The following is a 15,931-nucleotide window of genomic DNA, read 5'->3' on the forward strand; positions in this document are numbered from 1 at the left end:
GTACAACAGTTAAGGGACATGTACTGTACACCCCCTCCCACAAGTTGTAGTACATAATCTGTTTACAGTACAACAGTTAAGGGACATGTACTGTACACCCCCTCCCACAAGTTGTAGTACATAATCTGTTTACAGCAACAGTTGGACATGTACTGTACACCCCCTCCCAAGCTGTAGTACATAATCTGTTTAGTACAACAGTTAAGGACATGTGTACACCCCCCTCCCACAAGTTGTAGTACATAATCTGTTTACAGTAATAGTTAAGGGACATGTCTGTACACCCCCTCCCACAAGTTGTAGTACATAATCTGTTAATACAACAGTTAAGGGACATGTACTGTACCCTCCCCAAGTTGTGTACATAATCTGTTTACAGTACAACAGTTAAGGGACATGTACTGTACACCCCTCCCACAAGCTAGTACATAATCTGTTTACAGTACAACAGTTAAGGGACATGTACTGTACCTCCCACAAGCTGTAGTACATAATCTGTTTACAGTACAACAGTTAAGGGACATGTACTGTACACCCCCTCCCAGTTGTAGTACATAATCTGTTTACAGTACAATAGTTAAGGGACATGTACTGTACACCCCCCTCCCACAAGTTGTAGTACATAATCTGTTTACAGTACAACAGTTAAGGGACATGTACTGTACACCCCCTCCCACAAGCTGTAGTACATAATCTGTTTACAGTACAACAGTTAAGGGACATGTACTGCACCCTCCCCACAAGCTGTAGTACATAACTGTTTACAGTACAACAGTTAAGGGACATGTACTGTACACCCCCTGCCTCCACCCGCCCACATGTGTACGATGCTGTGTGTATATTTTTGGTTCACCTGAAGATTGAACACCTGAGGCTATTTCTGATGATTGAACATTCTAACCTAACCTAACCTAACCTTATCTAACCTAACCTAACCTAACTTAACCCAGTGATCACCTTGAGATTAGACACGAGCATATTTCACCTGATCTTTTTTTTTATTTATTTGTGTATGTGTGTGTGTGTGTGTGTGTGTGTGTGTGTGTGTGTGTGTGTGTGTGTGTGTGTGTGTGTGTGTTTCTCTCTAATAGAATTCAATAAATTTGGCCCACTCCTTCCCCCCCGCCACAGCTCAGGGGTTGAGGTCGTGAAGGCAACTTGCCGAGGGGTCATAAGAAGAATTTATAGCTCACAGTCTTAACACTCTCCAACTTTTTCGCACCAGATTTTTTTTTAGTTAAGAGTGAACGCAAGTCGGTAGCGGCAGAGGTAACGGAAATACCAGTCGGTGATTCTGATTGTTCGTGGTCCTCAGCCCAATCAGGTTCATAGGTTATTAAAGGGTAATGTACAGTATACCCCCTCCCACACACACACTCAATCCCCACTGTAAGAAGGAATGAAATGGGTTATACAGGTTAGGGACTTATCGCGGTGCAGTTTGGAGTGAACCATGTCGTATTGTCGTAACTTAAGGCCTCCAGTTAGATATGTTCTCTCCCTGCTAAAGTTAAGTTGAAAATATATTACAAATCTCTTGAGAATATAAGCCCAGCGGATAGGACAGAAGGCCAGCGAGATCACTCAGATATTCATGAAAATATTCTATTTCTCTAGACTAAGTAAACGTAAGTTAGTTCATGTATACATTATATGTGTTTGTTGCTGTCAAATATTGCGGACTGTTGGCAATACGATAAAATTACACTCTAGTATTATAAACTGAAGATAAATGGTGATTCTGTGAAATTTTATGACTGTCTGCCTGTCTCTGTCTGTCTGTCTTATCGTTATCCCTGTCTCGTTTTACCAACCCAAGCATCAGTCTGTAAATCTCCCGGTCTGTCCAACTCCATCTCTCTGTTTCAATCTGTCAGTGTGTCTGTCTGTAGTGAGCTTCCCTGGGCTATACCTTGATTGAACCGACTTACCGTGTACCAGTGTTTGTATAGCTGCCTGCATTGTCTGTGTATATACATGATGAACCAGTGTGAGGTTATATGTTGTTATTACTGAGTACAGAATATTTTGTCTGTCTGTCTGTCTGTCTTTGTTAGTTACACACAACACCCAGGTCCACGTTTGCATTCTTGTTCTCCCTCGTCTACAGGTTCACACTTTTGTTCTTCTCCACACACACACACACACACACACACACACACACACACACACACACACACACACACACCTAAAGTTTACTCTGTTGGATCGTTTCTTTTTAACGCCCGGTGGCCAAGTGGATACAGCGCTCGCCTCCTGGTCCCTGGTTCACGCCCAAGGCACCTTCCAGTCCACCCCGGCTGTGAATAGGGTATCCTGGTTTTAGAGTTAGGGGGGAGGGGGAATGAAGGTGGATGAATAGCAGGCTCGGCTCACACTGCTTCTCTGTGTGTATACCGATGGTTGATAGGTGGTTCAGTGTGCTATATCCCCACCGTTCGCCCCTGAACGTCCCCGCACGCGTATCAGGCTTTTTCAGAGCTACTTTTAATTTTGATGGTTACTTTCACTTTTGAGAGCCATTTTCACTTTTGAGATCTGATTTCACTGTTTTTCGTCGCCGTCTCACAGCCTGCCTGTTTCTCTCTATCTCACTATCTCTCTCTCCCTATCTCATTGTCTTTGTTTCTCTCTCCCTCGTTATCTCACTGTTTTTTTCTCGCTATCTCACCGCCTCTCTCTCTTTCTCTTTTTTGCTATTTCATTTTTTAAGTCTTTGTGTTATCTTCGCGTCCTCCTCTTCCTCCATGCTCAGAGGTAGTGTGGCGGTCTCAGCTGGTCTGGCCAACCTTCTGCTTAGTGTGGAAGTTTATCTCTGTTTTAATCCATCAGGCGGTGTTTTAATCTGTTAGTCTCTCTTTTAATCTGTCAGTCTCTGCTTTAATGTGTAAGTCTGTCTTTTAATCTGTCTGTTTCTTTTAATCTATTATTCTTTTCTAATCTGCCAGTGTTTGTTTTAATCTGTCGGACTCTGTTTTATTTTGTCGGGGTCTGTTTTATTGTAATTTTCTGTTTTAATCGACCAGTATCTGCCTTTTAACCTGTCAATCTGTTTAATCTGTCGGTATCTGTTTAATCTGTCGGAATCTGTTTAATACCGTCGGAATGTTACAATATTCTTTCTTTGATTTAGCTTCGCCCCCACGCAGCGAGGGGCTAGTTTATTGGGCACTCTTTACAGCGCACAACAGGGAAGCATGCGGCGCTCATGATTACCTTCTTTAGTGTAGATAATGGATGGGTGAGAGTGTGAGGGGCCATGGATGATAGGTGGGTGAGAGTGTGAGGGGCCATAGATGATAGGTGGGTGAGAGTGTGAGGGGCCATGGATGATAGGTGGGTGAGAGTGTGAGGGGCCATAGATGATAGGGTGGGTGAGTGTGAGGGCCATGGATAGATGGGTGGGTGAGAGTGTGAGGGGCCATGGATGATAGGTGGGTGAGAGTGTGAGGGGCCATAGATGATAGGTGGGTGAGAGTGTGAGGGGCCATGGATGATAGGTGGGTGAGAGTGTGAGGGGCCATAGATGATAGGTGGGTGAGAGTGTGAGGGGCCATAGATGATAGGTGGGTGAGAGTGTGAGGGACCATAGATGATAGGTGAGCAAGAGTGCCTGAGGAGCCATTGGTTTTGTTTGCAAGATACATGTAGTGAAGTAAGAATAAATGTACAGGTATATAGAGAAGAGTCCCTGTCCATATTTTTACAAGGCGTGGTAGGTAATAGGGAAGGAGGAGGAGGATGAGGGATATTTGGCCGGGAAAGGATATACAGTAGGGGGATGGTCTCGCTGGTAGGGGTGAGGGAGGTACATTAACTTTTGACTATGTAGTGAATCCTCTCAATAACAGACTTCTCAATGATTGGATGGGATGGTCAGGTTGATGAAAGGAATAAAGGAGTGTGTGTGTGTGAAGGGAGGAGGGATGGTAGAGAGCCAGGGAGGAAGGGTCTGTATATGTGACAGATCGATGTGGGGAATGTCAGATGGAACGGAACGGTGGAACTAACATCACATTACCTAGGGTTCAGTGGATCAGTTAGGGGCAGCGTGGATATAGTACACTGTAGTCTAAGTTTTTTTTTTTTTCAGTACACGAGGAGACAGTTTGACCAGCACTATACTGCCTTCACTTCCCCATCTATAAAGTCAGGTACCACATCACAGTTTTTTTCGACTGGGAGACCATAGCTCAAACCAATGACCCTTAGGATAGGCAGGGAATGTTGTATCCACTCGACCACCACATCCCCCCAAAAAATCACACATAGGGTGAAATAGACCAGTGAATGAAACATGCCTACGTGTATATATTGACTTAGTTTATTGGAGAACAAATATGGATCACCTGAAGATTAGCCATCCGTCATCTGATTAAACACTAATGCTACTTGTGGTGTTATGTTTGATATAAGGATGTTTATTATAGGTTAGTTTTAGCTTAGGATATGTTTATATTATGTAAGATTAGATTATGTTTAATTAGATTAGTTTAGGTTAGGTTAACGTCAGGGAGGTCACTTTCAGGGTGAATATACCAGGATATCTAATCTACAGGTTTATCCGCCCCCCCAAAAAACAATAAAGAGAGCAAAAAACAAGATAACACTAAAGCCAAAAAAAGCACAAAAAAACGAAAATATGGTGGAGCAGCGTGTTGTAGACGGATGGACACACACACACACACACACACACACACACACACACACACACCTCACACACACACACACACACACACACACCTCACGAGTCACGCCACCTGAATATTACATGAGAACACCTCGACGCTGCCCTGTTTTTACGAGGCCCTGTTGTAAGGTTGGTGGTGGTGGCAGGTAAGGGAAGGTAAGGGAAGGTCCTCCGTTATCACCCATAGAGCGTACTAGGTCTCCCCTCCTCCCCCTTCTGCTATCCCTTCGTCGTCCCTTCAGTGTAATTACACAAAAAAAGCGTGTTGGTGGTTACAGCATTTCCTGCTGGGTAAGGTGGCCACAGTGTCCTTGAGTAATGTGGCCACAGTGTCCTTGGGTAAAGTGGCCACAGTATCCTTGGGTAAAGTGGCCACAGTGTCCTTGGGTAAAGTGGCCACAGTGTCCTTGGGTAAAGTGGCCACAGTGTCCTTGGGTAAAGTGGCCACAGTGTCCTTGGGTAAAGTGGCCACAGTGTCCTTGGGTAAAGTGGCCACCAGTGTCTATATTATACTGTGGTGTTTCGGGACTGAGTTAGTTATAGTTCTTATATACTGTAATTGAGTGACTAGGAGTGAGTTACTAGGCTGGGCGAATGGTGTGTTGTGATGTTGGTGTGTTGTGATGTTGGTGTGTTGTGATGTTGGTGTGTTGTGATGTTGTTGTGTTGTGATGTTGGTGTGTTGTGATGTTGGTGTGTTGTGATGTTGGTGTGTTGTGATGTTGGTGTGTTGTGATGTTGGTGTGTTGTGATGTTGGTGTGTTGTGATGTTGTTGGTGTTGTGATGTTGTTGGTGTGTTGTGATGTTGTTGGAATGTTTTTGTGTGCTATAGGGCGTTGTTTTGTGTGTGTGTGTGTGTAATGATAAGCAACACTTGGGTGGTCATGAAATAGGGTCCTTGATAAGGTTAGACAAAAAAAAAAGGTTTAGTTCCATATTTCATCCCAATTAGTTTTATTTTCACTTTAACTTATAGAGGAAATGTTGTTTTACTTACCGAGTTCTATTAGAAAACCGTCTGAAACTTTCCAATTCCAGATATATAAACATTGTAAAATCGAATGATAATTGAATCACCAGCCGCTCGGAATGTTTACCCAACCATCTTGAACGGTTTGTCGTCTCTCTCTCTCGGCCACCGTCTTCCCTTTAACTCTTTCTTGACTTCGGGGAATCAAAACAAACCATCACTGAACTGAGTCATTTTAGTAGGAACGGACCACTGAGCTTGACTAATCATAATCCTTTCCTGGCAAACTCGGACACAGTAGAGTTATGGTTTGGTGCCCAGTTGTGGAAGGAGGTGAGTGGCTGGGGGTCACTTACTACTGGGCTTAAAGTTACTAGGTTTACCGGCGACATTTTACATAAAGTCACTGTTTTAGGAAGAGCATAAGTGTGTTGGTATAAGACGAGGGAGAGAGGGAGGAAGTGTGTGTGTGTATAACGAGGGAGGTAGAGAAGTGTGTTATAGGAGAATATAAGTGTGTGTATAAAGAGGAAGGAAGGAAGGAGGGAGGGAGACTGCCATGGGAGGACGTGGGTGTGTGTATAATGGGGAGGGAAAAGTGTGTGTATAACGAGGTGGGGGTGGACGTGTGTGTATAACGAGGAGGGGGGGGGGAGGATGATATAAGTGTATGTATAACGAGAAGGAAGGTGGAGGTGAATGGCCTGGGTGCGACACAGGTGCAGCTCGACCTACTGACCTCTTGACACCTGCACGACACATGTGCCAGCAGCTCACACACACACACACACACACACACACACACACACACACACACACACACACACACCTGTGCCACAGTTATGTAACCAATCCTAACAATTGCTTTGCCTGTTGTACATATATAGTTTCCCCCCATTTTTGTCGAATTCACCTATACACAATTCTGTATTTAAATTCACATACACGTATTTCCTCTCTGTGAAAATTCTATTCAGTTTTCCGCCTGTATACAACTGTTGCTATACCTGTTGGCATTTTTGTTGATATCGAATTCAACAGTTTTGTTTTAATTTCCTTTTGGTATCATTTGAGTTGATTGCATCATCTCACCCGCATTTCAATCGAAGAAAATAATGCTTTATGTGAAGATTAGACCATCAACTTATTTCAATTGGTAATTAAACACCTTAATATTACTTGGTGGGGTTAAGTTAGGTTAAGGTTGGATTGGATTAGGTGAGGTAAGGTAAAATTAGATTAGCGTTAGGTTGCTCAATACTCAGATGCTCAGATGATGTAAACTAAAGGTGATAATCTTCATATACTCGATTTAGTTCTGTCGAACAGAGAAAACCTCATCAGCAGTGTCGAGGTAGGGAACGAACTTGCAAACAGCGATCACAAAGAAATTAGATTCCAGCTAGATTTTCAGGGCGGACGAAAGGAAAATTCCACTAAAGTCCCAGATTTCAGAAGGGCAAGCTTTGATAGTTTGAAGAGGCAGTTGAGGGAAGGGGTATCACGACCTCACCCCACCCCTGAACCTGACGGTTGACACCGACCTGATAACACGATCTGAGATTGCACAAAGGCAGAACATACAATACAAAAAACTCAGATCAGACAACAATGACCCTAAATGGATAAATAATTATTTAAAGAACATTATTAGCCAAAGGAAGGCTATAGGTAGAAGGATAAATCGTGGCGAAATTTACCCCCGGGATTATTATAAGGTATTGGCAAGTAGGGTTAAAACCGAGATAAGGAAGGCCAAGAGGAATAATGAGGTAAGGATAGCAAGGGAGGCGAAGACAAACCCCAAAGCATTCTACCAAATGTATCAAACTAAAACACAAGAAAAGATTGGACCAATACGGTCAGACACCGGCGAGCTCACTGATAACGACGGAGAAATGAGCAATAATCTGAATAAATATTTTTCATCAGTTTTCACCACCGAAAATTTAAACATGATACCCGAGGCACCGACTCTATTCAGAGATAGTGAAGAAAACAAATTAAGCGAGATAGTAGTGATTAGTAACGATGTTAGTAAGCAAATAGACAAACTAAAGCCTAATAAGTCACCTGGTCCTGATGAGATATTTGCCAGAGTATTAAAGGAATGTAAGGAAAAGCTTAGTATGCCCTTAGCCAAGTTGTTTAACATGTCATTAAAAATAGGTGTAGTACCAGAATCCTGGAGGATAGCGAATAAAGACGAAAGCTAAGGTGCTCCGTTGTTTCCCTTTTCCCGTGTGATTTTATCAAGATATATATATATATATATATATATATATATATATATATTGCTTTCTACGGCCTTTTGATCTCCCGCTATCAAGTGTCATGCTCGAGTTATCAGTCGGTTCATTGTCTCTACTGTGTACCTTCATTGGGAAATCGTGAATTGAGAAAGAATGTGTTGAAAAGTCACTGCAGGTCATGTTGACACCCGCCTAGCAAACACGGTCTTAATGGGTTGGGTTGTCGAGGTACAGGGTGATCGAAAACTCTCTGTGCACCAGAAATAGATAATAGTATGAGTAGGTGCACAGGGACTTTTCGATCAGTGTACAGCTACCACCCACCTCACTAAAATACAAACATCACATGACTTAAGGTTGAGTTGTCAAGGTACAGGGTGATCGAAAACTCTCTGTGCACCAGTAATAGATAATAGTATAAGTAGGTGCACAGGGACTTTTCGATCAGTGTACAATTTAGTTACCTCCTCACTTATACTACGACTGGAGGCTGTGTGTATAACTAATGTATGTATTCAAGACACACACAATACCATGTAATAACTGATGTGTATATTATTAATGTTAATATTCAGTCAGGTTATGTTTACCCTATGTTAACTTTGTACAGGATTGGTTGAGAATTAGTTATGGTTCGTTAAAGTCAGTTTAATTAAGTTATTACACAGTTGTATTTAGTTTGTTAAAGGCCTCTAGACAAGCGTATTATAGCACTTAGGTTATTATTATATATCAGTAATATATATAAGAAGTGTTGTAGGAGAAATACGTACAGGGAAACCTCTATTTTAACGGGCTATATGGTGATGAAAGTCCGTTATATCGAGGATCCATTAAATGTGAAGCCCCCCATCTAACGGATTATATGGAGAGAGGTGTCCGTTATATAGAGGTTTCACTGTAGATACTGGATCGTTTGATGATTAGACCATCAGTTAGCGTAAGGTTAGGGTAGCATTAGCTTAAGTTAGTGTTTGGTTAGGGTAGCATTAGCTTAAGTTAGCGTTAGGTTAGGGTAGCATTAGCTTAAGTTAGCGTTAGGTTAGGGTAGCATTAGCTTAAGTTAGCGTTAGGTTAGGGTAGCATTAGCTTAAGTTAGCGTTAGGTTAGGGTAGCATTAGCTTAAGTTAGCGTTAGGTTACGGTAGCATTAGCTTAAGTTAGCGTTAGGTTAGGGTAGTAGTAAAGTTAGGTCAAGTAAAACTGTGTGAGGAGAGGTAAAAACTGTGTGTGCTGAGGAAAGTGAAGTTGGCTGAAAGATTTAGACATAATTGAGACAAATTGATGTTATGTAAGTAGGAGTGAAATAAGAAGAGTGATGAAGAGAAATGGACGAAGATTAAGATAATTAGATGTAATAATAATAGTAATGACAACACGTCTATTTATAAAAGCTTGATATGTGAAGTCTATTGAGAGACTTACAGACGGAACATAGGATTAAATAGAACATTAATTCATAAACAACAACTACACAGATGAAATATAAAACTCATTATATTGGTACAGAAATGCTAAGGAATCCAGCAGTGTTGTTGTTGAGAGAAGACCAAGCGATTACATGTCAATAAAACACAATGAATAATGTTAGTTTGTGATATAGTTTAATCCCAAAAGGATTTATTACGTAATTTGGGTAATGACAGAGTGGCGGCCTGGGTCTTGAAGTTATTGTGTGTGGAGGCTGAAGGTGCAGCAGGAGACGTGAGAAATTGTAGCACCGGGCAGGTGGTGAGGGAGGGAGGCAGCACGACCTGCCAGATGGTGAGGGAGGCAGCACGACCTGCCAGATGGTGAGGGAGGGAGGGACGACCTGCCAGATGGTGAGGGAGGGAGGCAGCACGACCTGCCAGATGGTGAGGGAGGGAGGCAGCACGACCTGGCAGGTGGTGAGGGAGAGAGGAAACAGGTGATCACAACTTAACATCAGCTCTTCAGTGTTTACAAATAAAACTCCTCTCGTCCAGACAAGTAAAAATACAGTATTGTAGTGTGTTCCTGTAATGACTGTGACAGCCCTTTTCGTTATTGATTCCAGTGAGGACGAACTATTATACAACAGGACAAAACATTACACGAGAGAACGAAAAATTTCACGAGTGGACGAAATATTACAGGAGGACGAAACTTCCTTGGCGTTGTTAGTGTGGAAGAGCCGCTTACACAACTTATTAGAATAGTCTCTATAACATCATGCTAATTGAGTCATGACTTCAACTATGACTCCCAGCAAATTTTTTAAGACGTGACGCAGGACCGAGGAGAGCTTCAGGGACTGTGGGTGTCGTGGCGAAATGAATAATAATGGTGTACAGTGATTCCTCTATTTAATGGATTTAATAGAGGGATAATTCCGTTAAATCGAGGGCTAATTAGATGTGAAACTTTCATCTCACGGACTGTATGGAAAGGGAAGTCCGTTAAATTGAGGGTGCGTTAGATGTAATACCTCCATCAAACGGACTATTTGGAGAAGGAAGTCCGTTAAATCGAGGCTCCGTTAGATGTAATACCTCCATCAAACGGACTATTTGGAGAAGGAAGTCCGTTAAATCGAGGGTCCCTTAAATGTGAAACTTTCATCTCACGGACTGTATGGAAAGGGAAGTCCGTTAAATCGAGGGTTCGTTAGATGTAATACCTCCATCTAACGGACGATTTGGAGAATGAAGTCCGTTAAATCGAGGGTCCCTTAAATGTGAAACCTCCATCTAACGGATTATTTGGAGAAAGAAGTCCGTTAAATCGAAGATTGTGTTATGCCGACGAGTTCACTGAGCACTGTTATAAAGTCAGTCTCCTTTAACTACATGCAATTTACTAACACAACCAATGGTCCGTCAGGCAACCACACCCGTAAATTGTATAACTGAAAGAAAACAATCATGAACTGCGCATATTTCCCCGTTGGCCGCTGTAATACCTCTGTGCTTCGCCTTACGTAAGATATGAAGGGGTGCCCAATAAACTAGCCCCAGCTCTACGTGTGGGTAAAACTGAATCAGAATCTCTGTTGTTTACTTTTTTCTCAAATGGACCAGAGACTTTCATTAGTAAGAGGTAATCCACGGGCAGCAGCAGCAGAAGTCACACTCGTATTTGTTGCTCAGAAATTCGATATAAATTGAAGATTGTGTGATTGATAAGCATAATGTCTCCTTGTAATCAGATGTTTTATAACGTTGTCATCCAGGGTTCATCATCTCTTATGTTTCACTGACCGCTAGGGGGAGATGCCGGTACGTTATAATCGGAAACTGACGGAAAGAAATGAAGAGATGTGTAATTTTCCCCCCAAAGAGTTGTGTTGTAAAGGATCATTTGTAACAGTTAACGATCGTGTTGTGACGGCTTTAGTAACGTTAGCCTGGTGGTCATCAAAGCCCAGTGGGGTGCAAATCACTGTTCGACGTCCCGTTCTGTCAGAGGGAGAGAGAGAGAGGGAGAAAGGGTAATTCCAGGTGTTTATCAGTATATATAACATCATGGGTATTATCACCGTACGTTGAACTTGGTAAATAGATTGATGTTTATTCAGAAAAATCATTACACATTTGCATCGATTCAACATGCGTATGTCAGTGCAGGTATACAATATACATAGACAGTGTAGGTATACATACGATGTACCATGACAGTGTAGGTATACAAACAATGTACCTAGACAGTGCGGGTATACAAACAATGGTAAACAGCATCACTAATTGTTTGCCTTCAGAAGTTGTAAAGCAAGTCACTGAGGTCGGCCATAATAACAGTGCGAGCCCGTGGGTTTAAAGCTGTGATGTTAACGTTTTCGGGGAGACCTGTGTGAGGTGCATGATGAGCCACAAATGCCTCTCTCACCTCCACCCACAACACCTCCACCCACAGCACCTCCACCCACAACACCTCCACCCACAACACCTCTTACACCCACAACACCTCTTACACCCACAACACCTCTCAAACCTCCACCCATAACACCTTTGGATCCTCAGGTACAACAACACTTTATATACGTGGGACAAAAATATACTTGATAAAGCTCTCTACATCACCACCACCTCCACTCACGATAGCCAGTAAAGGGCGACAGGTTCCGGGACGACACTCCACGACTCACAAATAACTCAGAATGTCACTTGTTATCGAGGACTATATTAACCCTGGCAAGTATTGACTACAGCTGATGCAGGGTGGGAGATTGGCGGGTGGGAGGCGGCAGGCGGGGGATGAGAGGGGGTGGCTGCGGTAGGGGTTGGTTCCAGGACTTAGCCAGTGTGTAGGTAAATGAGGAGGAGGAGGAGGAGGAGGAGGATAAACTGTGCTCAGTCTCCGAGAATTCTGTCAAGCTCTCAACACAGATTAACACAGTAATTGGTTTGCCAAGTTCTCATCCTACCCCCCCCACCCCACCCCACCCCCACCCCACTCCTCCCTCGTATGATGATTTCCATGTCTTAGATTACGTCAACGGAGATTATAGCTTTAGGTCAGCTTCTGGGAAATCGTGACATCAGTTTATAAGTCTAATTCTGGTCGAGGGACGCTGGACATACAGGTAGTCATCTGTGTCCCACTTGCCAGCTGCTTATCCCAAGTGTATTAAACGTAGATCACCTGAAGATTAGTTCCTCCGTCGCGAGATTATATCACCGAATGATTAAACACCCTAACGCTCCCAGGGAGGCTTTGGTTAGGTGATGTTATGTTAAGGTAGTATTGGGGTAGTTAATCTTTAGGTGAGGTTAGGCTAGGTTAGATTAGGTTGGGTTAGGTTAGATTAGGTTGTGTTAAGTTAGTATTTGGGTGTGTTAATATTTAGGTTAGGTGAGGTTAGGCTAGGTTAGATTAGGTTGGGTTAGGTTAGATTAGGTTGTGTTAAGTTAGTATTAGGGTGGTTAATATTTAGGTTAGGCTAGGTTAGATTAGGTTGGGTTAGGTTAGATTAGGTTGTGTTAAGTTAGTATTAGGGTGGTTAATATTTAGGTTAGGTGAGGTTAGGTTAGGTTGGTTGAAATAAACTGTGGGGGTTAATCTTCCACCAGGTGATACATCAAAACTAAACGCTATATATTGTCAGCTTTCCAGGAAGTCACTTTACCCGAACAATTATCTCTTCTACTTTGAACACTGTACTGAACACAACAATAACTACGGGGGGTCGGGGAAGAGTCGAGTGAGGTTAAAATAATAATAAAAGAAACTCTCACAGTCTAGGTTATTAAAGAAAAAGAAAAATATATTGTGATCCAACATGAGAAAATTGCCTGGTGCTCTGTTTTGGTGGACAGTTTAATTTCGGGTAAACTAAAGCCTTCCTAAAATATTACAAAACATTTGATAATAAAGGGGTAAAGGGAGCTGTGTGTGTGTGTGTGTGTGTGTGTGTGTGTGTGTGTGTGGCATTAACAAACCCCAAAAGTACGTGAAATTCAGATCAAAATAATGATTGAATATTATCTTAACGCAGCAACAAGGTTAAAATAAGATAAAACATAACGTTACAATACACATACTCTTAAAAAAAATAACATTGGAACATTACAACACTCGTACACAGACTATAGGAAAGTGTGTCAAGACTTTTTATCATTCACAACAATAACAACGTCAAAACACATGTAAGGATTGTAAGCACTATTCTATACACCCATTCTCTCCCCTATAACCATTCAACTAGGTTACAAACACAACAAAGACTAGATCAGAAGACACGTGTTTTCCTATACTAACTCACTAAAGTACAATACAGTCTTGTAAAAGTTCAGATGAGGTGTGTATGTGTGTACGAGTAACTAGGAACGTAAGAGAGAATGTTGGGATGATAGGCCAGGAGAAGAGAGAGAGAGAGAGAGAGAGAGAGAGAGAGAGAGAGAGAGAGAGAGAGAGAGAGAGAGAGTTGTAGGTTCATACGATAAACTGATGATGAAGGAAGTGGAGGCATACAGCAAGATTAGAAGGAAGGTAAAGAGAATGGCGAAACAAAAGTGCACCTGGTCAACAGATGAGAGACGGGGAGAAGCGTTGACACAAGGTTTTAAAAAAGAGAACAAGAAGCTTTGTTGGAGGGACTAAATAGGGTGAGAAAACGGTGAAAATAAATGGAAGTGTAAATAAAGAATATACGAGGGGATATACTGTACAGCAGGGAAAAAAAAGAAGTAATGGGAAATGAGAAGAATATTTTGAGCATGAGCTAAACCTAATAGGAGAGGGGAGGAGAGAGAGATGGATGTGTTATTCTTCATACTAAGACGTGGGTAAATGAAAAGATTTAAGTGAAAGAAAAAAATATATGAAGTGGGGAGATGAGACGGAGTAAACCAGGTTGAAAATGGTGAGGCAGCAGGAGTGGGTGGAGGACGAGCGAGATGTGAAGGGGTGGACGTCCAGAAGGCAGCAGTGTGTAGTGTTTTAGTTTAACAAATTTATTGACAAAGCTTGTAGTACAGTTTGTCTATTCTGAGTAATTCAGTCAGGTCTTGACACTGAGGGTGGTATCACTTCTCACTGCCACGCAGGACAGAGGTTCATACACAAAGATGCATTATATTCATTAACAGTATATATATATATATATATATATATATATATATATATATATATATATATATATATATATATATAGAGATCAGATTCATGTGGGCAGTGTGTAGGAGTGATTGGAGAGCTTAGCGATGATGATTATATTATTATTATTATTATTTTTTTTTTTTTGGTGGGGGACGGGGGTAGAGCAGGTAGAAATGTTGACAACAAATACAATGTGTGTTTACGCCTACCCTTCAATATAGCGAAAGTCTGCAAGAGTTAAGAGTTGGCTATAACAGGCCCCGTGCTGTCCAAGGAGCTCGCGACATAAGTGAACTAATCCGGCTCTCAACTCAGACTACATTCTCTCTCTTCTTCGGTTACATCTGAAGGCCATCCTGATCAGATTTTCAGATTTGCCCCGCGAGAAGGCTAGTTTATTGTGCACCCCCTTGCATCCTGTGCAAGGAGAAGCGCAAAAGCTTTGCAGCGCCTTACAGGAGTTCATGCTTGCCTTCTCGACTTGTGCAATTTAGCACGAACGTGCCTGAAGGGCTATGGATTATGTCGCCAAGTTACATATAGTGACAGGGTGAGTGTGTGGAAGCTTTCTCGCCCACGCGTGAACCACTTGACCCACCGTACTGAAGTGACATAGGAGGAGGCATCTGTGGCACGCAATCCCACAACACATCGATAAATTTCCTTATCTGTGGAACCTTCTTTTGTTAGGGATTTTCTGACACATTCTCAGTTTGGCCAAAATCGATACATTTGTCAGACGACATTCTTTAAATTTTCACCCTGAAGCAAGAAATTGTATCTCGTCGGTCAAACTAAGTGAAACAAATACCAAAACCAATGAACTTGTTACCAAAAATTAGAGCTCTGCTGTATCGCTTTACCTCTGAATTGCAAAACCTTTAAATCGTTCCTCGTATTATCATGTAGGCCAACTCATGAGCTCATTTATAAGTAGATCATATTGCAAATCGTTTAATTCACAATATTTTCAATTATTCTTAGAAGAGTAAAACAATGTGTTGTACTCGCGTGAGGCCACGAGTCACTGAGGTCACGGGAGAGTCCAGCCCTCGGTTTACCCTGCCACTATACACACAGGCCTGGGGCACCAGATCTATAGTGTCCCCGCCACCCAGGCCTACGTGTGTCATAAATCATGTCGTCGGTGTATATACTGTACACCTTCAGCTTTGTTAAACCTTTGGGGTCAACGACCATTTAGCCGCAGGTGGCCTGGCACAAGAGCCTCTCTCCACTTCTCGTAAGGACCAGTATCGACCAATGGCCTGTTGCTGTTATGTGGAAGAATAAGCAGTCAGTGTCACCGTTCCAGGATAAGGAGACACAGAGGAGGCCAGAGGTAGTTCACTGTAAACTTGAGACTCCTCGAGGAACCCAACAGACCCCCAACAGACTCCATCAAATTTCACCTGACTGTTGTGGACCCATCACATGACACCACATCATTCACTGGCTCCT

At 42.4% G+C, this 15,931-nt stretch overlaps 1 protein-coding gene across 1 annotated transcript in view; it reads right to left on the reverse strand.

Annotated features, from left to right (window-relative positions):
* Positions 1 to 4,962: 4,962 nt before the first annotated feature.
* The window catches only part of LOC121871274, a 30,325-nt gene continuing 19,356 nt past the window's right edge, over positions 4,963 to 15,931 (reverse strand). Inside the window, exon 2 of the mRNA XM_042373496.1 lies at positions 4,963 to 5,202. Within this exon, the coding sequence (XP_042229430.1) occupies positions 4,963 to 5,202 (240 nt within the window). The remainder of the gene's footprint in view (positions 5,203 to 15,931) is intronic.

This window comes from Homarus americanus, unplaced genomic scaffold, assembly GCF_018991925.1.
Source record: "Homarus americanus isolate GMGI-L3 unplaced genomic scaffold, GMGI_Hamer_2.0 scaffold46973, whole genome shotgun sequence".
In the NCBI taxonomy this organism is placed as follows: Eukaryota; Metazoa; Arthropoda; class Malacostraca; order Decapoda; family Nephropidae; genus Homarus; species Homarus americanus.